Genomic DNA, 22,527 nt, shown 5'->3' with positions numbered 1-22,527 from the left:
GCAGAGAGCCCGAAAGAACTCTCTGGCCCGGCGGGCCTCCCCACTGCCCCACGGCCGCCGCCACGCTCACCCCGGTGCTAACCCGCGCCGCGCAAAGCCCAGCGCCCTGGGTGGGCCCCGAGACACCGTCCCATCACCTGGGGCTGCTGCGTCCGGGGAGCCCGCACCTCTCTCCTTCTTCCCTGGGGATCGCTCCCGCCGCCTGCCAAGGAGGGACTGCGAGGGGCCGGGCAGGCAGGCGGGCGGCGGGAGGCCCGCGGCGCAGCAGAGCGGGGGTGGGCGCGGAGAAGCGGGGAGGCCGCCTCGGCCGCAGGGGGGCGGGGGCAGCGCCCCGGGGGCGGCCGCGCGGCTCCGGGGTCCCCTAGCGCCCGCCCCTGGGGGGCTGCCTCCCGCCGCGACGAGCCTTCCTCCCGCCCGCCGACTCGGAGCCGGGGGGCGGCGGAGCCCTGGCCTCGCCGGCCTGGACGTGGGCCCCCGCGCCCGCGCGCCCCTTCTTTTTCCCGTGCGCCGCGGCCCGGTCCTCGGCCGGCGTCTCGAGACTGACCGCCCGCCCGCCGCCGCCGCCTCCCCCTCGGCGTCTGCGGGAGCCCGACGGGGCGGGGGCCGCGCCCGCCTCGCCCACCTCGCCCAGCGCCCCGGAGGCCGTGCGGGCCCGCTTGGCCCGCGCCTTGCCGGACGCCCGGGGCTCGGCCTGCGACTCCTCGCTCTCCGCCGCCTCGGCCGCCGCCGCCGCGCCCTCCCGGGCCGCCAGCAGCGCCACGAGCTCCAGGAGGCCCCCCTCGCCGGCGCCCCAGCCCGCCAGGGGGCCACGCGCGCCCTCTTGCCGGGGGCCGGGGGGTCGGGCGCGGCCAGGGCGCAGATGCACTCCCGCAGGCTCCCGCCGCCCGCGGCCTTCCGCAGCACCAGGGCGTCCAGCTGGCGGCCCGCCTCCTCCACCTTCCCGCGGGCTCCCCCGGTGTCCTGGGACAGGACGCCCAGGACCTCGCGGAGGGCATCCGTCCCGTCTCTCCTGGCGCTCCAGCCCAGGGACTCCATCACCGAAGCGATCTTCAGCAGCTCGTCGCGGGCCCAGGCGTCCGACGGGTCCGTATAGGCCACAATGGCCACAAAGTCGGGGTTGTCCAGCGCCTCGTCTCCCGCCTCCCCGTTCGGCTGCGACTCGCTCTCGGGAGCGTCGCCGTGCGCCGGCTCCTCGTCGCCCGCGTCTCGCACGGCAAGCAGGGCCACTAAGTCGGGGCCGCGGCGGCTCCGGCCTTCGCCGCCGCCGTCGAGGCTGACGGCCTCGGGCCCCGGCGCCCCGTTCTCCGTCGGCTCCCGCTTGGCTCTGTCGGTCACCGTCACCAGGGCCAAGAACTCGCGGGGCCCCTGGCCTGCGTCCGCGTCGCTCCGCAGGGCCCACTCCTTCTTGCTGAGCTCCTGGGCGGCCTGGTGCAGCGTGGCGGACGGCGCGCTCTGCGCCTCGTCGGCACTCAAGTCGTCGGGGTCCAGCTCCTCGAGCACGATGCCCAGGCTGCCCTCGGAAGAGGCGCCCGACTCCCGCCGGGCCCACGTGGGCCGCCGCCCCCCTCGCTCGCTCTTCTGGCTCTTCTGGCCCTTCGGGGCCCACCTGTTGCCTCTGGCTCTGTTTCTGCGAGCCCGGCGGCCCCGCCTGGGAGGTGGGCCAGCCCTCCTGGCCGCGGGCTCTGAGCCCTGGGCCCGGGGCTCCCAGGCCCGAGAGAGGAGCGTGTCCCCGGCGGCCCCGGGCCCCGCGGCCTGCCAGGGCCTCTCATCCAGCACCAGGCGTCTCATCTGCCTCAGGACTCCTGGGTCCTCCGCGGGGTCCTGACACACAACCCTCCAGACCCCGTCCTTGCCCGGGATCTCCCTGGGGACGGACGCGTGATTTATGTCCTGCACAAACTCCACCAGGGCGGCCTTGGCCTTTTGGTCCCTCGCGGCCCTGGCGTTCCACAGCCTGAACGTGCCCAGGGGCAGGAAGGCCGGCTGCAAGACGGCTTCGATGGCCGCCCGCTCCAGGCCCTCCGGGATGCCGGTGACCAGCAGGGCCCGGTGCATGTCCACATCCAGCCCCCGGCACCAGTCCCGCAAAAGGCTCACGGCCATGGTGCCTCTAGCCTGACGCAGCAGCCTGGTGCTCATGCCCCCTCTCCCGGGCTGTTGGCGAATCCGCAGGGGGCTTACGTGTCACTTTCCGGGATGTCGCCAGCCCGGCTGCTCTGACCTTTGTCCCTGAGAATGGCCTCGGTGACGCCGCCCATGTTCAGGTGCAGGGGAGGGCGCCACCGCTGTCATCTGGAGCAGCAGCGGGGAGGGGAGTCGGGCTCTGGCCATGTCTGGGCGCTCACCCTCCGCTCCAATCTGAGTTGTTGCGCGGCGACCCGGCTGCTGGGTCCTACGCCTGCGCGCCTGGGATCGCCCCTCCCCCAGCTAGGCCCGGTCGCCGTGGTAACACTGCTGCTGGAGCTGGGGTCTGTGCCGCTGGGGTCCAAGGAGCCGCTCTTAAAGGGCCGGAGGAAAGGAGGACGTGGGGATGGGCAGTGCCACCTTCATTGATGAGCCCACAAAAGCCAAATTCACAGGGGACCAGGAGACATCAGCCGGGGAGACCAGACCTCGCTCGGTTGTTGGGCGGGGGCGGGGGGGGGGTGCTTCGGGAGATTACAGGCTTTAGCCGGTTGTAACCCCCTCCCCAGGGTACAAGTGGAGGTCAGGATAGAAGGCGTAAATCCGGGGGCCCCGGCCTCCCACAGTGTGGTCCAGGGACTCACTCTCTGGGGAGAAGCCTTGTTCCGAATTTCAGGGTCAGTCAGGCTTCAGTATGGGTCCACAGGCCTCACCTGTGAGGTGTATGTATCATTCGGGGTACACAGGCCCAGCTCCCGGAGACCAGGCTTCATTCTTGCGCCTTATTCCAGTATTCAAAATGGCAGTGCAACTAATCTTGGTTTTGTGTATGGCTTGTATTCGTGTATGATCGTCAGTGAGACCAGACGTGAAGTCCAGTTCTGCAAGAAAGCGTTTCCTCCTGGCTGGGACATGTGAATATCATAGCTACTCTAAACACACATTTGCTTTACATCCTTTGTCCACCCACTCTATGTATATCAGTCTCTGCAGTCCAGCTGCCAGGTTTCTATGCTATTTCTACCCTTCCTGCCCCCCCCAAAACTCCGAGTAGATTCCTGAGCTGCTCCAGGCCAGGGTTTGCTCCTCAGTGAAATGACAATAACCATGAACCCTACCTCATAGGACCCTGATGGGGATTAAAGCAGATGATCCAGGAAAACGCTTGGAAGAGACATTCATTGGCCCAGAGTTGATGCTCCATATAAGGTGGCTATGGAAATTATTTATGGAGAACTCACCCTTATATAAGCATATTTTTAAAATAAATAAGGAATCAAAACACTTTGGCTTTTTGCTCCTTCCTTTCCTTTTTATGTCGGAAGAGAGTTTACAGCAATGTTACCATGGCAACTGGGCCTAGGGCAAACCAAACTGCTTACTCATTCCCCTACCAATCCCCCTGTAGCTCTTCTTTTCCTTGCTTTTCTCTTCTCTTACCTTCCTGATCCCCAAATGGATGTTACCCATCTCTCTAGAGCAAAGTTGTCCTGCAGAAATCTAATTCGAGCCCCACGTGCAATCCACACGTGTAGTGTGGAATTTGCTACTGGCCACCCTCAGTCAATAAAAAGAAACAGGTGAAATGAATTTTAAGAATAGATTTCATGGGACGCCTGGGTGGCTCAGTTGGTTATGCATCTGCCTTCAGCTCAGGTCATGATTCCAGGGTCCTGGGATGGAGTCCTGCACTGGGCTCCCTGCTCTGCGGGGAGTCTGCTTCTCCCTCTCTCTGCCCCTCCCCCTGCTTGTGCTCCCTTTCTCTCTCTCTCTCAAATAAATAAAGTCTTAAAAGAATAGATTTCATGTATCCCAAAGCATACAATATGATCATTTGCATCTGTCATCAATATGAAACAATTATTAATGAGATAGTAAACATTCTATTTTTCTTTTTTTTTTTTTTTACTTTTTAAAAAAGATTTTATTTATTTGACAGAGAGAGAGACAGAGCACAAGCAGGGCGAGAAGCAGGCTGCCCACTGAGCAAGGAAGGACCCTGCGATCATGACCCGAGCCGAAGGCAGACACCCAACCGACTGAGCCACCCAGGCGCCCCTGCAATGTGTCTTTTTAAACATGGTTTTAATCACCAATGACTATGTCCACTTTCATTCTAGGGCCCCCATCCTGCCATACTTCCTGCATAATTCCATCTGGCTTGCCCTCCTCTTAGCTCTAAATCCACATTTAGTTATGAATGGCAGGTGTGACAATCTGTCCTCTTCATTCCGCTTTCTGGCTGCTCTGTCCCTCAGAGGTGGTCCCTGTTCATTTCTCTCCTGATGGGTTGGGAATGGGACTGAGTGGGTGGGGACATGGTCCTAGAAGCCAAGTAGAGAATTAGAGAGGCTCAGAAACTTCCGGAAAAAGACTGGCAAAGGGGCGCCTGGGTGGCTCTGTCGTTAAGCATCTGCCTTCGGCTCAGGTCATGATTCCAGGTCCTGGGATCGAGCCCCGTATCGGGCTCCCTGCTCGGCAGGAAGCCTGCTTCTCCCTCTCCCGCTCCCCCTGCTTGTATTCCCTCTCTTGCTGTGTCTCTCTCTGTCAAATAAATAAATAAAATCTTTAAAAAAAAAAAAAAAAGACTGTGGCATCCAAGGAGCTGAAGGTCCCTACAGCATTGCAGAAGCTCCAGGGCACAGAACCAGAGTAGGCCTTGAATGCTGAGCCCCGCAAGCAGAAGATCCAACAGGCACCAGCCAGGCAGGTCACTGGGAAGCCCAAATGTCCTGCCTAGCCCTGGCTGCCACCTTCACGGTTCCCATAGAAACAGCTGGAAGAGAAGGGCATATCAAATATTATTCACAATTCTTCTCCAACCTCCCCATGTTGGGGGGGGGGAAACAAACTTGAGTCTGCTTTTTAAGTGGTAATAGCATCATTGGGGCAGGGGTTCTCAAAGTGTGGTCCAAGAACCCCTAGGGGTTCCCAGAGGCATTTCAGGGGGTCCACGAGATCAACCCTGTTTTCATAAGAGTACTAACACATTATTTGCCTTTTTCACTCTCATTCTCTCACAAGTATTCAGTGGAATTGTCCAGAGGCTACATGGGGTACGATATTGCACCTGACTGAACGCAGAAGCAGGTGCAAGGATCTAGCATCTTCTGTTGAGTCAGACATGAAGGAGATTTGCGAGAACGTAGCAATTAATTTGGGGAAAAATATAGCTATTTCAATAAAATATGTTCTTTATATGGACCTGTAATGAATATGCTACTGCTACTCTAAAACGAGTTCGTAAATAAGTATTCTTTTAATTTCTCAGTGGAAATTCCTCATACGGGAAATAGCAACAGATAGAACCCACATAAACAAAAGCTCTTTGGGCGGTCCTTGATCATTTTCAGTAATTTAAGGGGTCCTGAGACCAAAGAGTTCGAGAATCGCTATGTTAGAGACACAACACAATGTCCCTGGACACCCCCCAGATAAGAAAAAGATGATCTGGGGGGGCTGTTTTTCTCCAGTGAGTTATAATTGAATCACAGAGTGAAGTTCATTGCCGGGTTTGTCCCCACTCCGCTGTCTTTCTGTTCCCCTCTCTCCAGCCTGGTTGTCAAGGAAACCATATCAAAGCATCCTCCACAAAAAAACACATTTAACTCCCTGGTGCCTGGATCATGGGGGCTGGCTTGCCTTTCAGGATGTTTATACCCAAGGAGCTGTGGACTCCTCCTGCCTCCGGGTCCTTAAAATGTCTTTGGATCCTCAGCCCTTTCCCCTATGCTTCCCCTAGCCTGGGCAACCCTTTTCACTTTATATTTTTCCCATGTCCTTTTATTCTCATGTGTTCTTGCAAACCGCTCATTGCTATTTGGGGGCATCAAATCTATATCTGGATAACTTGTTTTATTTATACATTTTAAAGATCTTATTTATTTATTTGACACAGAGAGTGAGTGGGGGAGCACAAGCAGGGGGAGCGGCAGGCAGAAGGAGACAAAGACGCAGGCTCCCCACTGAGCAAGGAGCCCGATGCGGGACTGGATCCCAGGACCCTGGGATCATGACCTGAGCCAAAGGCAGATGCTTAATTGCCTGAGCCACCCAGGCGCCCCTGGATAACTTGTTTTAGAGTAGTTCCCTCCTTTGGTTACTCACTTGTTTAACACTTAGTGGTAATGTGTCTCAGAGTGATCCCAGTTACAGATTTCGTCTGTAATCTCACCTGCTGAGTGGGGTTGAAAGATGGGCATTGCGCACATTTTACCTTTTTATTGTCCACTCCTCTAAGGAGAGACCCCGATTACAGTTTTAAAACAAGGCTGCAGGGCAACTGGGTGGCTCAGTCAGTTAAGTGTCTGCCTTCAGCTCAGGTCATGATTTTGGGGTCCTGGGATGGAGCCCTGTGTCAGGCCCCCTCCTAAGCGGGGAGTCTGCTTCTCTCTCTCCCTCTGCCTCTCCCCAATACTCATGCTCTCCCTCTCTCTCTCTATCTCAAATAAATACATAAAATCTTAAATAAAATAAAATAAAATAAAATAAAATAAAATATGGCTGCAAGTTCTGTGCCCCCTCTAGAGGTGGGGCCCACATGCTCTTTCCTTGAATCTGAACTTGGGGAAGCTCGTGACTGCCCCCACTGATAAAGTGTGGCAGGAGTAGTGCTCTGGGTCTTCCCAGGCCAGTTATAAAAGGCTTTTGCTTGAAACTCAGCTGCCCTGCTATGAGAAAGCCAAATTCACATGGACAGACCATATGAGGGCACAAAAGTCGATATCTCCTGCTAGGCCCCTAGTCTTCAAGTCACCCCAAACCAAGGCACTGGACACATGAGAGATCTAGCTTCCGGGTGATTCCAGACCTTTGATGTTGGAGTCACCTCGGCTAAGGCCCCAGACATTGGAGAGCTGAGAGAAGATGTTCCCACTGTGACCTTTTATAATTGAACCCATGCACATAAACAGATGTTGTTTTATCCCACTAAGTTGGGGATGGTTTAGTGCACAGCAGAAAGTGACCTGCAGAGGGGCCCCTGGGTGGTTTGGTCAGTTAAGCATCTGACTCTTGATTTCAGCTCAGGTCTTGATCTCAGGGTCCTGGGATCCAGTCCCCCGTTTGGCTCCCTGCTCAGTGAGGAGTCTGCTTGTCTCCCTCTCCCTCTGCTTCTCCCCCAGCTTGTGGGCACTCAGTTTCTCGCTCTCTCTCAAATAAATAGATGAATCTTAAAAAAAAAAAAAAGAAAAAGTAACTGGCACACACCTGTCTCCATCTCTTCCCCCACACGCTGCAAAAGACGCGATGATCAACATCCTCACACCATCCTTCCGTGCTGAATGAGACAGTCCCTGGCATGCGTGCCACAAGCAGGACTGCGAGGAGGTAGGGTCTGGGTCTTGCTAACTCTCCCAAGCCCTGCAAGTCACCTTGTGCAATGACACTCCCCGTCCACGTGCCCACCGTTAGCGCTTGAGGATTCCTGTGCCCCCAACCCCTCTCCCCAGACTGGACATTATCCAGCCTTCAAAGATTCGTTCTTTTCATGAGTGCAAAGTGGTGACTCATGGTTCTCTGACTACAAATGAGTTTGCACATCTCTTTGTTAGTTGTTGTTGTTTTTTTTTAATCCCCTAGACATCACCAAAGAGAACAAACAACAGAATGCAGGTGTAAAGGGGAGAGGGTCTGCCTGGCTGTCCCAGGAGGGGGACCGGTGGGGACATTTCTGGTCCCCTGGTGGGGGTGACAATGGGAGAAGGGGTTGACAACAGATGGGCACAGCTGCAGTAGATGGAGTGGTATTTGGATTGGGGCTGCCTAGGCTCCCTCCCACCCCCTCCTTCCCTAACCTTTCACTGCCCCTGGTTATCTTGGGCTGGTTCCTGACCTCTTAGGGCCTCCAGTTATGTACCAAAAATGAGGATCATGTTTTCTTAGCGTCCTCAGGAAGACGGAAGAGGTGGGGAACCCAGGGGCCACAGCTCAAGGAAGCTGACACCCCCTCCTTGCTCACGGGGGCCAGGGGGAGCTTTGTCTACTGTGCCTGGAGTCCCCACTCTTCCCTTCCCGCCCCTGTAGGACCTGGTACTTCCCCAAGAGGGAGCAGAGTGTTGAGGGAGGGAGTCCCAGGCTGGGCACTGCGGTCTCAGGTTGGAGCATTGGATCTATCTCGCCTGGGAATGGAAGGGGCTGGAGGTTTGGAGGTTTGTTCAGTTCAAGGTGAAGCATTAGGCTCCCGCCAGCCCATGTCACAATCACACTAACACTGCTAACTCACACAGACACACACACAGACCAACACACTCACAAAACTACCTGCACATCTCACACACACCACACGCATCTGCTCACACCCACCTGCTCACACCCACAGAGACTGACATTGACACACACTTGGACTGAGGCACTCTATTCCCCCCCTCCACACACACACACACACACACAGAGACCCACACCCACATCTACGGGCATGTAAACCAAAGCACTGACCTTATGCGGAGACCCCTGGACATGCATCCAGAGACCCGGGGGCCGCTACCTCTCACCCCCCTGTGGGAGCTGGAAGGTCTTTCTGCCCATGCAGGGACAGAGCCCACCCCAAGTGGCCTACCAGACTCTCTCTCAGACCCACCAGAGCCGACAGCAACTCGCCCCAGGGAAGCAGGGAGCACGGACCCTTGGCCCAAAGGGGCGCCACCACCAGCTGGAGCTCTGCTTGGGCATTGGAGACCTGGGCCAGGTCTGGAGGTGTGTGTTGGGGAGCCCCATAAGCCTGACTACCAAGCTGGGGATAAGGGGGCTCCTCCCTCAAACTAGGATGGGGTGGGGCCCTGGTGCCTCTCTCCCGCTCCAGCCCACAGGTGTTCCACCCCATCCCCAGCCTCCTCCCTGGGTCCAGCCCCACTCCTGCCTTCAGAGATTCATCCATCTGCCATTCATCCTCCACAAGACATCATGAACTTGACCCTGCTTCTCCCCTTCTCTGAACCTTTCTATGGCTCCCCTGCCCTCTGGAGAAAGCACAAGCCCCTCACCGTGGCCCATGAGCACACTGTGGTGCTTCCTCCCCGGGCATCTTTCCAGCCTGGGGCACGTGGCTCCTGCGTTGAGCTCTGCTCCGGAGGGATTCCTGGGTTCCCCCACTCCCCACCCCCACTGGACTGTGAACCCCAGGAGGACAGGGCCTGGGCTGTCTCAGTCATCTCTGGGCCTCCAGCTAGGCGGGAGCAGATCCTGTGGGAGTGTGTGTGGAAGGAAGATAGGAAAGAAAGCCCGGAGAATGGAAGGGAGGGAGGAAAAGAAGAAGAGAAGGAGGAAGGATCTCTAAAACTCTTGGCTCCATCTTTCTTCCCTGAACTGTCTCCCGGTGCCCACCAGAGGGCACCCTAATCCAACAAATCCCTCAGGCAGCGCCCCAGCCTCCCCTGCAGACAAAAACAATTAGAGGAGGAGGACTATTGCCAATTACCATTACTTAAAGCCCTACTGCCTTAGGGGCTAAAGCAACTCCGAGTAGCTTATAAAGGAGGAAAGTGAGGCTCAGAGATGTTGTTTAACTTTCCCAGTGTCCCACAGCACCTAAACTGTAGAGAAGCTCCCAGCTCTCCCGACCCAACAAAGCCTTCTGCTCCTTGGTCACATCCACAAGTCCCCATGCGCCTGGCCCTGACATTGCCCCCACTCAGCCACACTCTTCTCCCCTGAAAATCCAGGCCTTTCTCTGCGAGTGCTCATGTCCCTATGCAATCAGGGCTCTGAGCTTCAGGAGTTAGGGCCTAGCTTAGTCAACACCATCCCCAGCGACCTGCACAGGTGGATCCCAGAACAGATACTAGAGAGTAGAGAGACACTGAATGAATGAATTCTCCAGGTGGGAGTGACTTCAGTGAGTACCTAAATGGGTGAATGCTCTTCCCCCAACCAGGGATCTAGAGATTCTCCCCCAAAACACCCCCCAGGCAAGGAGAGGTCCCATCCTTCCTTTCGGGCTCACCCCAATCCAGGTACAGTGAATCTCACTACTCACCTCCATTTCTCTTTGGGGAGCCCCCTCCCCTACCTCTGACCAGGTGGGGGTCCTCACACACCCAAGCCTGGCCAGTCAGAGCACTCACTCCCTCTCCAGTCACTCCAGCCACTGTGATTGCCGGCAGGATTTCCAGCTCCAAGACTGGGCCAGGACTAACAGGGACAAGGAAAGGGTCTTCCTGATTTCTCAGACCCAGCACCACCACTTGCCGTAGTTCCTTTCTTGCTTGCTTGCTTTTTTTCTTTCCTTTCTTTCGTTTTTTTTTTTTTTTTTAAGATTTATTTATTTATTTGGGGGGTGCAGAGGGAGAGGGAGAGAAACAGACTCCCCACTGAGTGTGGAGCCTGACTATATGGGGCTCCATCTCACAACCCTGAGATCATGACCTGAGCCAAAATCAAGAGTCGGACGCTCAACCGACTGAGCCATCCAGGCGTCCCTTGCCATAGGTTCTTGGGGCTTCTTGCCTCGCTCCGGGGACCCCAGGTCTCATACCAACAGGGGGCCAGTAAAGGCAGTCTCACTGCCCCTCCCCCCCAGCACCCCCATCCATAGGCAAGTTGTTAGTCAGTGTTTGCAGGACAGAACCATGCTTGGGCAGACTGACAGCTCAGCCACCAGGTAGGCTGAGAAGAAAGAAATCACTGATTTGGGGGCACCTGGGTGGCTGAGGTCCTGATCCCAGGGTCCTGGGATCGAGCCCCGCATGGAGCCCCGCAACAGGCTCCCTGCTCAGCAGGGAGTCTGTTTCTCCCTCTCCCTCTGCCTACAGTTCTCTCTGCTGGACCAGAGTAACCCCCCATTAAAGCCTGGTTCCCTGAGATGGGTCCCAGGTTAGTGAGACTGAGTTCTCTGGGTGAGACCTGCCACCCTGAATCATGAAAGGTCCCAGTGAGCTCCTTCAAACAAATGCTCAGCCCCTGACAACAGCCTCAAAATGGTTGCCATGGAAATCGCAATAGCCAATGGGGGAAAGAGGGATGCCAGCGCCCAGGAGTCCAAACCTGCTGCCTACAGTAGGGTTGGGAGAGAGAGAGAACCCGTCAGGAGGAAGAGGAAGGGGGAGCAGGTTCACACTTGGCTGGAGCAGGAGACCTGGAGCAAGAGACCAGTGATCCTCGACCAGGAGATCCCAGCAGCTGGGGGCAGTGGTCGGGGAGAAGGGGGACCTGTTGCTCCCAGAGAGCTTCATCCTGTCTGGGCTCTCAGCCAGGCCCGCAGCAAGCCCGGCTAAAGCAGCAAGCAGACCCGAAAGCCCCCTGCGGATTCGCCAACAGCCCGGGAGAGGGGGCATGAGCACCAGGCTGCTGCATCAGGCTAGAGGCACCATGGCCGTGAGCCTTTTGCGGGACTGGTGCCGGGGGCTGGATGTGGACATGCACCGGGCCCTGCTGGTCACCGGCATCCCGGAGGGCCTGGAGCGGGCGGCCATCGAAGCCGTCTTGCAGCCGGCCTTCCTGCCCCTTGGGCACGTTCAGGCTGTGGAACGCCAGGGCCGCGAGGGACCACAAGGCCAAGGCCGCCCTGGTGGAGTTTGTGCAGGACATAAATCACGCGTCCGTCCCCAGGGAGATCCCGGGCAAGGACGGGGTCTGGAGGGTTGTGTGTCAGGACCCCGCGGAGGACCCAGGAGTCCTGAGGCAGATGAGACGCCTGGTGCTGAATGAGAGGCCCTCGCAGGCCGCGGGGCCCGGGGCCGCCGGGGACACGCTCCTCTCTCGGGCCTGGGAGCCCCGGGCCCAGGGCTCAGAGCCGGCGGCCAGGAGGGCTGGCCCACCTCCCAGGCGGGGCCGCCGGGCTCGCAGAAACAGAGCCAGAGGCAACAGGTGGGCCCCGAAGGGCCAGAAGAGCCAGAAGAGCGAGCGAGGGGGGCGGCGGCCCACGTGGGCCCGGCGGGAGTCGGGCGCCTCTTCCGAGGGCAGCCTGGGCATCGTGCTCGAGGAGCTGGACCCCGACGACCTGAGCGCCGACGAGGCGCAGAGCGCGCCGTCCGCCACGCTGCACCAGGCCGCCCAGGAGCTCAGCAAGAAGGAGTGGGCCCTGCGGAGCGGCGCGCACGCAGGCCAGGGGCCCCGCGAGTTCTTGGCCCTGGTGACGGTGACCGACAGAGCCAAGCGGGAGCCGACGGAGAAAGGCGCGCCGGGGCCCGAGGCCGTCAGCCTCAACGGCGGCGGCCAAGGCCGGAGCCGCCGCGGCCCCGACTTAGTGGCCCTGCTTGCCGTGCGAGACGCGGGCGACGAGGAGCCGGCGCACGGCGACGCTCCCGAGAGCGAGTCGCAGCCGAACGGGGAGGCGGGAGACGAGGCGCTGGACAACCCCGACTTTGTGGCCATTGTGGCCTATACGGACCCGTCGGACGCCTGGGCCCGCGACGAGCTGCTGAAGATCGCTTCGGTGATGGAGTCCCTGGGCTGGAGCGCCAGGAGAGACGGGACGGATGCCCTCCGCGAGGTCCTGGGCGTCCTGTCCCAGGACACCGGGGGAGCCCGCGGGAAGGTGGAGGAGGCGGGCCGCCAGCTGGACGCCCTGGTGCTGCGGAAGGCCGCGGGCGGCGGGAGCCTGCGGGAGTGCATCTGCGCCCTGGCCGCGCCCGACCCCCCGGCCCCCGGCAAGAGGGCGCGCGTGGCCCCCTGGCGGGCTGGGGCGCCGGCGAGGGGGGCCTCCTGGAGCTCGTGGCGCTGCTGGCGGCCCGGGAGGGCGCGGCGGCGGCGGCCGAGGCGGCGGAGAGCGAGGAGTCGCAGGCCGAGCCCCGGGCGTCCGGCAAGGCGCGGGCCAAGCGGGCCCGCACGGCCTCCGGGGCGCTGGGCGAGGTGGGCGAGGCGGGCGCGGCCCCCGCCCCGTCGGGCTCCCGCAGACGCCGAGGGGGAGGCGGCGGCGGCGGGCGGGCGGTCAGTCTCGAGACGCCGGCCGAGGACCGGGCCGCGGCGCACGGGAAAAAGAAGGGGCGCGCGGGCGCGGGGGCCCACGTCCAGGCCGGCGAGGCCAGGGCTCCGCCGCCCCCCGGCTCCGAGTCGGCGGGCGGGAGGAAGGCTCGTCGCGGCGGGAGGCAGCCCCCCAGGGGCGGCCGCTAGGGGACCCCGGAGCCGCGCGGCCGCCCCCGGGGCGCTGCCCCCGCCCCCCTGCGGCCGAGGCGGCCTCCCCGCTTCTCCGCGCCCACCCCCGCTCTGCTGCGCCGCGGGCCTCCCGCCGCCCGCCTGCCTGCCCGGCCCCTCGCAGTCCCTCCTTGGCAGGCGGCGGGAGCGATCCCCAGGGAAGAAGGAGAGAGGTGCGGGCTCCCCGGACGCAGCAGCCCCAGGTGATGGGACGGTGTCTCGGGGCCCACCCAGGGCGCTGGGCTTTGCGCGGCGCGGGTTAGCACCGGGGTGAGCGTGGCGGCGGCCGTGGGGCAGTGGGGAGGCCCGCCGGGCCAGAGAGTTCTTTCGGGCTCTCTGCGAGGCCCCCGTCGTTCCAGACGCCTGCTTTTGGCCTGCGTCCCTGGCCCCCCGCCCCGGTCTCATGGGGCCTGGGCTCTGGGATGGAGCCTGGGCCACCCAGCTGGGCCGTGCGTGTCTGCGTGTAGCTGAGGCCTGAAGGCTGATCCTCCCTGCTTGGGGGAGGAGATGATATCAGAAAGAGGGGCAGCCGAAGGGCAGAGGGGGCAGCTCCTCGGGGAGGGGAGAGGTCCTCTGACAGAGGAGGGAGGAGAGGTGGGGAAGGGCGGGGGCAGCGGAGGAGGAGGAGGAGGAAGGGACAGGGCACCAGGCCTGCCCCCCTGGGGTGCAGCTGAGACAAGTGAGCCAGCCCCTCAAGGCCAAGGCCGGCCGCCTGCTACTGTCCACAGGCTGAATCTCCCTCAGGCTGCCCAGTGATTGCCAAAAATCTGAATTATTTGCCACCATTTTCAATCCCATAAACTCCAGATTTCTGGCTTCCCTCATTGGCAGTGCCGGGCAGCGCACCTCCCGCAGGCCCATGGTCCCCTCCCCTCCCCCGCCCCCTCGTCCCAACAGCTGTCCCCCCTGTGCCGTGGGCTGACCAGCCCCTCAGCACTGGTCTTGCAGCCCCTGGCCTAAGAGGATGCGGGGTCCCGGGTTCCCCCAGGAGCATGGCTCAGCGCTGTGGGGGGTCAGCACCTGCTGTCCCAAGTGTGGCTGCTTCCGCGGGGTGTCAGTGTCCGCGTGGTGAAGCGGACACCAGCCCTTGCTGCCCACCTCACTGTGTCCCCTCCGTAGCGCTCTGCCCCGGATGCCAAGTCCTCTTGCCCTGGGGCTGTGTGTGCCTGAGCCAGAGTCCCTGTCCCCAGGGGTTGCCAGGAGGGCCCTCCCTCCATGTCTCCAGGAAGGCGCAGGGGCCTGGGGGCGCCCTCACAGCCCGACTGGACTGTGTGAGCCCCGCCTGGGGACCCCCAGGTGCAGGAGCAGACTCAGGATGTGCTTCAGCTGTTCCAGAAGCTGCCTCCCTCAGAACCACAGGGACCTCCATGGGACAGTTCCTCAGATCACCACGGAGCAGGCTAGGGTAGACCTGGGGCTGGGGCTGGGGAGGAAGCCCCCTCCTCCCTGTTGGGGGGGGATGGCCCTGGGCTGAGTGGCCTCTGCGGCCTCCTGGGGTGGGGAGAGCCCCAGAGCAGGCGTAGGCTCCTTTCCTTGTGCACTGGTTGCCTGGGACCCTTCAGTAAAGTGAGTTGAACATTCTGGCCTGGGTCTCTGTGCTCTGGACCATGGGGCCGGGGATGCCCCATCTCCCATAACTGAAGTCCAGCTGGAACACCTGGGACTGTCCTGTCATTGATTTATACCCAGTGTCCCTTGCTTGTTCAGTGGCTGTCCCCCTGGCCCAGCCCCCTGACCTATCTGCAGCCATATAAATTCTGCCTTGCTTTAGCTTCTACCTGCCCCCACCTCTGGCCTCCTCCTCCCACTCTAGCCTGAGCTGTCTGTTGCTTTATTGTATCTTGCCAGGCCCCAGCACTCCATAATCTTTAGAATGCCCTTTCTTGGCCCATCCGGCTGCACTTTCTGGGGCCCAGCCATCACCCCTAAATCTGGTTCCTACACTACTCCCCCTGCACCTCATCTGGTCCCTGTGTCTGCTCCATTCCCTAGCCCCCAGGTTAGTCTCTGCCCAACTATACCTCACCCTGGTGCCCATGTGGACCCTTTACCTCGCTCTCTGGCCTGTAGCCCTCCATAGTCAGCACCCCACTCCCACTCACCATGAGGCCCGGCCCCTGGCCCCTGGGCCTAAGGTTTGCCATGGACCCAGACTAAGGGGGTCCTATCTCTGCTCCTACTGGGATCCTGCCTCCCTCCCTGCTCCTCCCCCATACATGGCTACAACATTGCTAGAGGGGCCCTTTTGGAACTCAGTCGGCTGTTTGATTCCCTCACTCTCCTCCCCAAACCCTTCAAAGTCTTCCTTTGCCCCCACAGGTTAAACTGAAGTTCTTATAGTGGTCTACACCTGCTCTGTCCAGTAGAGTAATCTCTGGTCACAAGGGACAATAAATTTAAATAAAATTAAATAAGATGGAATATCCTTTCCCTCAGCCATACCAGCCGCCTTACACGTGCTCCAGAATCGCATGGACCCACTGGCTACCATTCCAGCGCAAGTATAGGACATTTCCACCATCACAGAAAGTTCTCTGGGATAGCACCAGTGTGGTTCCTCTGTCCCCATTTTCTCTGCCTCACTGCCCGCCACTCTCCCGTGCCTTCAGACACCCAGATCTCCTTGCTGTTCAGGGAGCACTTGGAGGCCATTCCTGCCTCAGGGCCTTTGCACTTGCGGTCCCCCTGGCCTGGAGTGCCTTTCCCCAGGATATTTGCATAGCCCCACCCTCCACTTCCTCCCAGTCTTTGTGCAACTGTCCCATTCCCAGGGAGGGCTTCCCTGACCACCCTATCTAAATGTAACCCTTCCCCCACACCCCCACTTTTCCAAGCTCTGATGGGTTGTCACCCGCCACACTAATTTGTTGCCAGACACCCCGCTGAGGACACGGGTACTGCAGGTCAAAGTGCAGAAGGGAAGGTCAGGTTGCCCCAAGGTGAGGAGTGCAGCAAGCTGCTCCGGCCCCGGGAAGCGCCGCTGCGGCCCAGAGCCCGGCTCGCTGCGCTCCAGAGGATCCACCAGGCAGCCGCGTTCCCCGGCCAGGGACCCAGGCGCCCCTGGGCCACGTCCCCGCCGCCCACAGCGCAGGCCGAGCAGCTTCCGGAGAGCGTCCCCGCCCCCGGCTTTCCGACGGCCGCCGCGCACCGGGCAGAGGAATCGGGAGCCGGGGGTGGGCGACCGTGGGCCGAGGGGCCGCGGGAGCGCTCAGGCGCCGCCCCCGGGACCCGGGCTGGGGTCGCCCTGTCCCCCGCCGCGTCCCCGGCGCCAGCACGGTGCCCGCGCACGGTGGCGCGCAGCCCCGAGGACACCGAGCCGAGCGCCCGCGGGCCCGGCGGCGGCAGGAGGCGGCGCCGGGCGGAGGCGGGACGGACGGTGCGGGCCGCGGGGACGCGGAGCCAGGCCCGGGGCCCGCTCGGCGCTGGCGCGGCGGCCGGCCGGACACCCACAAACGCGGACCCTCGCGGGGCGCCGTGGGGCGGGGACGCCGAGAAGACGCTTCCGGAGCAGCGCGCGCTGTGGCGCGACCCGGGGAGGCGGCAGGGCGAGCCGTCGGCTGGGCAGGGTTTGCCAGCCTCGCGCATTTCGGGTGGTTCGGGGGCGCCGTCACGGAGAAGGTGACCTTTGAGCGAAGACCCGAAGAGGGGAGGGCTGGGCCGGCGGGTGCCCGACGGAGGCGCGTCCAGGCCGCGGAACGGCTCAGGCCCCTGATCCGAGGGGTCATTCACGGGTGATCACGGACCCCTCCAGTGCCACCTCCCGTGCTGATGGTGTCCCTGTGGGGGTCTGTGGGGTGACGAGATTAGGGTTGGGTTGTATGTGTCTTTGTTTGATTCTGTGCATAGAGTAGGGCTGGGGGAATAGGAGGAAGGCAGGTTTTCACTCCCATTTCCCAGATGAGGAAAGTGAGGCTCTGGAGGCGGGGAAGGGAGCTCGAACTTGGGTTTGTCCTCCTCCGGGGCTCCCTCGCATAACCGCTTACCGTTCCAGAGCCTGTGGCCGCGGTGCCCCCCAGCCCCATCCCCTACCCAAGCTCGCCCCGCACTCCCAGGCCCAACCTGTCCCGTCCCGGCCCCTCGGCCCCGTCGAGTCCCGGGACTCCTGCCAATGGGGTCGGGTCCCAGAACTTCTAGAGGGAAGATTGGGGGCTCCAGGACCAGCTGACGCCGCCGGCTCCCCACCACCCGCCACCCGCGAGACGGGAGAAAGCCCGCACTAACTGCAGCCCCCGCAGTTCCCACCAGGGGGCGCTGCAGGACCGCTCGTTAAAGGCGCCGCGGCGAAGCCTCCCGCCGAGGGCGCAGGATGCTGCACGCACTGGCCCAGGGCCTTCCAGGCCCAAAGCTCCACCTCTGAATGTCAGGCTGCGGAAAGTGGACGTTTCTGGAGGCCAGCGGTCCTTCGTGTGAGGTCCCGGGATCAGCAGCATTAGCATCACCTGGAGCTTGATAGAAAAGCATATTCTTGAGCCCACCCCACACCTAGGGAATCACTTGGGGTTGGGATCCAGCAGTCTGTGTTTTAGAAGAGCTTCCGATGGATTCTGCTGCGCCACCAGCTTGAGAGGGGTCTGCTGTGGGGTCTGATTATCTCCTGGAGCCCTGGGGTGGCAGCTGTCGGTCCCGGGTGCATGTTGGAATCACCCAGCAAGCCTCGGGGCTCTGGGAGCCCCAACCACACCCTGCACCACTTGCACGAGAATCTCTGAGCATGCAGGCTGGGCAGGGGTGTTGGAAAGCTCCCGGGTCATTCCACACACCAGCCAGGATTGGCAGCCCCTGTCCCAGGGGCCCTCATCAGGGCTGAGATGTCTCGAGAAGTTCTGGCCACCTCTGATGTAGAACAGGAATAGGACAATGACAGAGGAGGTCTTTTGGGGTTGATTTGAACTCCAACACATTACGTCTTCTTCCATTGTCTCCGCAAATCTTGGGATCCCCCTTTAAGATGAGTAAGTAGAGGCACAAAGGGGCACAAGGTAATCAGCGGGAAGGTAACAAAGCTTATAAGGGGCGGTGCGAGGGGCGAGCCAGGCTCCAAATCCTAACCCTGCCCCTTTGTGGTTTCCTCCTGCCAAGGCACACCAGCATGAGGGACTCAGAAAGTCCCTGGTGTCGCAAGGTGGCACCTCTATGGATGTGTTCCGTTGTTTTTCCCTTTGGGGATATTTAGGAGTGTCCACATTTAGGGTGTCCTCCTATTTTCTGGTGCTTCTCCCCATGAATATCCTGGCATGTTTGAAACCATAACCCTGGAAGCATCCATGGGTTGCATTTGGGGACTGGGCCCTTCAGGTGATAAACGAAATCCCCTTGGATTAAAAGTAACATGAAAGCCCTGATACAATTTCAGAGAACCCAAGGGATCTCTGCCTCCTGGGCCTCCCTGGATGCTCATGCCTGGATTGCTGGGGATGGGAGGGACAAACGGAGAATCTGCGGGAGGGAGGGATTGGCCCCATATCTGGGAGTCCCCTCCTGGTGTCTCTCCCCATCACCGCTCCCACCTTCTTTCCCCTTCTGGAACTCCAAACCCTCGTGGGCATGTGCCTGCAATTCTCCCAGATGGAGACAGCCCCCATTGGTACCACCAACCTGGCATCTAGAGCATGCACTGGGCACTCCAGAGACAGACCCATCCAGCCTAGTTATTCCCTGGCCCCCAGCACAGTCCATCCCTGCAGGTGGGGTCCACACCCTGTCTTTCTTCCCAACTCCCTTGGGGCTTTTCCTTGCTGGGCTAGGGACTGTGAACTGTACTACGTGCAAAGGGACTCTTAGCATCCTATGGAAGGAGCACCAGCAGCTACTACTTCCAGAACAGGAGCAGGTGAGAGCAGGCGATTCTTTAGTTCTAGAAGCGAAAACTAAGAAAAAACCCAGGCCAGGACTGCAGTCCCAGCCAAGACAGAGCTGGCCTCCAGGTCTCCCTCCTCCGTGATTTCTCTTTCCTCCCGCCCTCAGCGAGGCTGGGGTGTGGTCATATGCTGTTTTTGGTGGGTGGGGTGGGGGTTTGGGGGACACAAGATAATACAGAGAGAGGTCCCTCAGTGCCCATGGGGCCTTAGCAACCCTATCTGTCCCCAATCATGAGTGCCAGTCACAGCTCACTACACATCACACCCAGATCGGGCTTTTTGGCCTGTCTCTAGAGCAAAGAGTTTTCAGTGCGCCCAGTGGCCAATCTGTCCCAGGAGATGTTTTGGGGGGCTTGATTGAAACAAGATTCCTGGGCCACACAGGCAGCTGGAGCAAATCCACAGCTCTGGCATGAAGGGCCCCAGAATCTGAATTTTGGACATGTTCCCAGATGATTATTCTGCCCATGTAACTGAGGTCAGGGGAAGTATGTAATGTGCTAGAGACACCCTCCTCATGGGCCAGGAGCCAGGGGTACGGGGATGGCAAGCAAAGTGACATAAACACAGGGCACCATCCTGGAGGGTGGGAGCAGAGGGAATACAAGGGAGTGACGACATAACCCTGGAGCGTTCGTCAGTTGCCCAATCCAAAGGCAGGAAATCTCGTGGTAAATATTTTTATTTGCATGTTGGCTTGTGCCCTTTTTTTCAAGTTCAAGGAGGCGGCCAATGTTAAGTGGGTGGTAGAAAAGAAGAGGAAGGGAGAGGGGAGGGGAGAGAATTTCTCTACCACTTCCCCCCTTCAAGCTGAGCACCTAGAGTTGCACTGGAGAAGTTAAAATCATGAGTGATGCAACCCCTTTGTACGGCTCTTTCTTTACGTTCCTTGGGTGACTAGAAAGAGTCTGTTTTTAAAAAAAAAATCAACGCATGAAAGATAAACTTTTAACAAGACAGAGGGGTGTTGGGTAGAGATGGGAGGCCTGCTGCCTGGCCCTTGTCCAGCTCCATTTTCAAGTATGGCCGCAGGAAGGGCATCTCCATCCCAGCGCGGGAGGGGGAGGCCGCGCCCTGGGTGGTGACAACATGGCAGGTGGCAGCAAGCTCCAGGGAGCCCCTGCCCTCGCCTCACAGCTGGTCTTCTCGTTCTCCCTGCTCGGCTTCTGCTCTGGCCTCTGCCCTCAACACCCTAAGGCTCCTGGCCTCGCCTGCCCTGGGGACTCTCTTGGGCAGGGTTGGCAACCGGGGAGTGTGCCAGAAGGCTCTCCGGTGTTTGCGAAACCACGAAAAACGTCCAGGGGTCTGGAACCTCACTGTCTTGACCTGTTTCCGGGCCTTAGCTCCTTGGGTTGTCCCTATGGCCCCCCGGGCAGCTGGGGCTCCTGCCCCATCCGATGCAGCCTCTGCCTCCTGGACAGCTGGGGCCTCTGCCCTTTGATTATCTGCAGCCCCTTCCCTCTGATTATTTGCAGCCTCTGCCCTCTGGACAGCTATGGCTTCTGCCCCTGGGTTATCCTCAGGCTCTGCCCCCTGGACGGGTATGGCCTCTGCCCTCTGATTATCTATAGCCTCTATCCTCTGATTATCTGCAGCCTCAGCCCCCTGATCATCTGCAGGCTCAGCCCCCTGATCATCTGCAGGCTCAGCCCCCTGATCATCTGCAGCCTCAGCCCCCTGATCATCTGCAGCCTCAGCCCCCTGATCATCTGCAGCCTCAGCTCTCTGATCATCTGCAGCCTCTGCCCTCTGATCATCTGCAGCCTCTGCCCTCTGATCATCTGCAGCCTCTGCCCTCTGATCACCTGCAGCCCCTGCCCCCTGATCTGTGGATGCTGCTTCCTCCCTCCTTCGATGGCGAAAAGAGGCCCATTTGATTTTGGGCTTCCATCGTCTTGGGGGCGTCTCCGGCCCCTGCCCATCTCCTGTGTTGCCCACATTATCCCCCGGGCTGGCTCTGCCCGGCCCTGATGCCCCAACCCTCTCTAGCCTGGGAGAGGCCTGCTGAGCCTCGCTCCCCTCGGGGCTGGACCTGGGCGCCCAACCCTTCACCCTCCGCTTCAGCTTGCCCCAGGACACCTGGCTGACGTACTCTCGCCACCTGTCCGCCTTGGACAGCTGCGGCCTGGGGTTGTCCTCAAACATGGGCACGGGCAGGTTCACGCGGCGGCGGGCAGGTGGCGCGCTGGGCTTCTTCTCCCCTCGCTGCAGGAAGGCCTCCACCAGCTCCTCGTCGTCCTCACTCTCCAGGTCGCTCCCCAGAAATTTGCTGCCCAGGTAACTGACTGGCATTTTGCGCACCTTCCTGCTGCGCCCCGCGCCTTTGTGACCCTTGTCACCCTTGTCTCTGGAGGTCTCGAAGTCACTGAACTCGCTGTCGCTGACGTTGCTGCTGTCATAGGTGCCCACGACCAGCCGCGGGGGAGGGGTCACCATCTGCTGGACTCTCCTCCTCACCTGGGGCTCCTTGGGCTTTTTGGGGGGCTGGGGCGGGTGTGGGGTGCTCTTCTCAATGATGCGGGCCACGTCCTCCAGTGTGCGGCCTTCTTCCTCCAGAAACTGGGTCAGCCGCTCGCGAAATTCCGCCTCCTTGGTGGCGGGCTTGGAGATGACCCTCCACACGCCTCCCGCCAGCCTGACCTCCCGGGGGATGAGCAGATAGTCCACGTCCTCCCCGATCTGCAGCATCCCCACCGTGGAGTCCTCCTCCCTGCGGAACACCTTGCCGATCTTCTTGAAGGTCCCCACGGGCTTCAAGGCTTCCACGAGGACGTCCAAGTCCACATCTTTGCAGACATCAGGGACGCTCCAGAGGATCAGGCAGTCGGGGGATGGGAGGAAGCCCCAGGGGAACCAGCCCCCCACGTGGCTTTTCTCGAGGGTCTTTAAGATCTCCAGGGTGAAATCGGGGGTGGGGGCAACGACCCCAAACTACACGTAAGCCTGAGTCTTAGGGGCTGGGGGTGGGACGAGTCCCCGCAGAACTGCCCGGAGGGTCTCACCTCTCCAGCCAAGGATGAGCCAACCCCTCCCAACTTCTCTGCCCGCCACAAAGTCCAGTCTTGACCAAGTCCGGCTCCCCCGCCCCAAGGACTGGCGGGAATCAGTTCCCAGGATGCTTACGTGAGCCGGGGTGAGGTCAGTCCCGAGGCTCGAAACCCACCGCCAGCTGCAGACGTGGGGTCCGGGCTCCGAGTTGGGGCGCACGGGCTGCCCCCGTGGCTCTTCCTGCCTCAGGGACGCGCCTGCAGCTTGGGAGAGGCCTGCGCGCACAAAGACGGCTCGGCCGTGGCTGTTCAATATGGCCGAGGCGCTTGGAGGCCGCAGCCCAGCCCCCCCGAGGGTCTCCCGCCCCCGGGCAGACGGCCGCCCCCGTCCAGGCTGACCTTGACGCGCCTGCAGCCTCCCAGCCCGTGCGCTCAGCGCCGAGGAGCGCGCGCGGGCAGGAAGTTCCTCCTCGCTCTCCCCTAGGGTGAGG

The 22,527-nt window shown here is 60.6% G+C and overlaps 3 protein-coding genes across 3 annotated transcripts; 1 reads left to right on the top strand and 2 right to left on the bottom strand.

The window, feature by feature from the left end:
• Window positions 1-361: 361 nt before the first annotated feature.
• Window positions 362-2,103, bottom strand: LOC123842986 (paraneoplastic antigen-like protein 8B). Its single transcript, XM_045872127.2, is given in 2 exon segments — window positions 362-813; window positions 816-2,103. Coding segments are annotated over 2 exon segments (1,740 nt in total).
• A 9,324-nt stretch (window positions 2,104-11,427) lies between these two features.
• Window positions 11,428-13,170, top strand: LOC135362881 (paraneoplastic antigen-like protein 8B). Its single transcript, XM_064581626.1, is given in 3 exon segments — window positions 11,428-11,559; window positions 11,561-12,716; window positions 12,719-13,170. Coding segments are annotated over 3 exon segments (1,740 nt in total).
• A 6,543-nt stretch (window positions 13,171-19,713) lies between these two features.
• CCDC8 (coiled-coil domain containing 8) lies at window positions 19,714-22,527 on the bottom strand. Its single transcript, XM_045891791.3, has one exon. It carries the CDS (start codon window positions 21,735-21,737, stop codon window positions 20,181-20,183), a length of 1,557 nt encoding a protein of 518 aa, XP_045747747.1. The 5' UTR covers window positions 21,738-22,527; the 3' UTR covers window positions 19,714-20,180.

This window comes from Mirounga angustirostris, unplaced genomic scaffold (genome assembly GCF_029215605.1).
Source record: "Mirounga angustirostris isolate CCGP_5_RB_7025 unplaced genomic scaffold, mMirAng1.0.hap1 SCAF_16, whole genome shotgun sequence".
Taxonomy (NCBI): domain Eukaryota; kingdom Metazoa; phylum Chordata; class Mammalia; order Carnivora; family Phocidae; genus Mirounga; species Mirounga angustirostris.
The sequence above is the reverse complement of the archived record's forward strand: the minus strand, read 5'-3'. Positions and strand labels throughout refer to the sequence as shown.

Bases quoted from the DNA above. Each gene is read 5' to 3' on its own strand.
- CCDC8 (XM_045891791.3), bottom strand. From the start codon at position 21,737: ATGCTGCAGATCGGGGAGGACGTGGACTATCTGCTCATCCCCCGGGAG.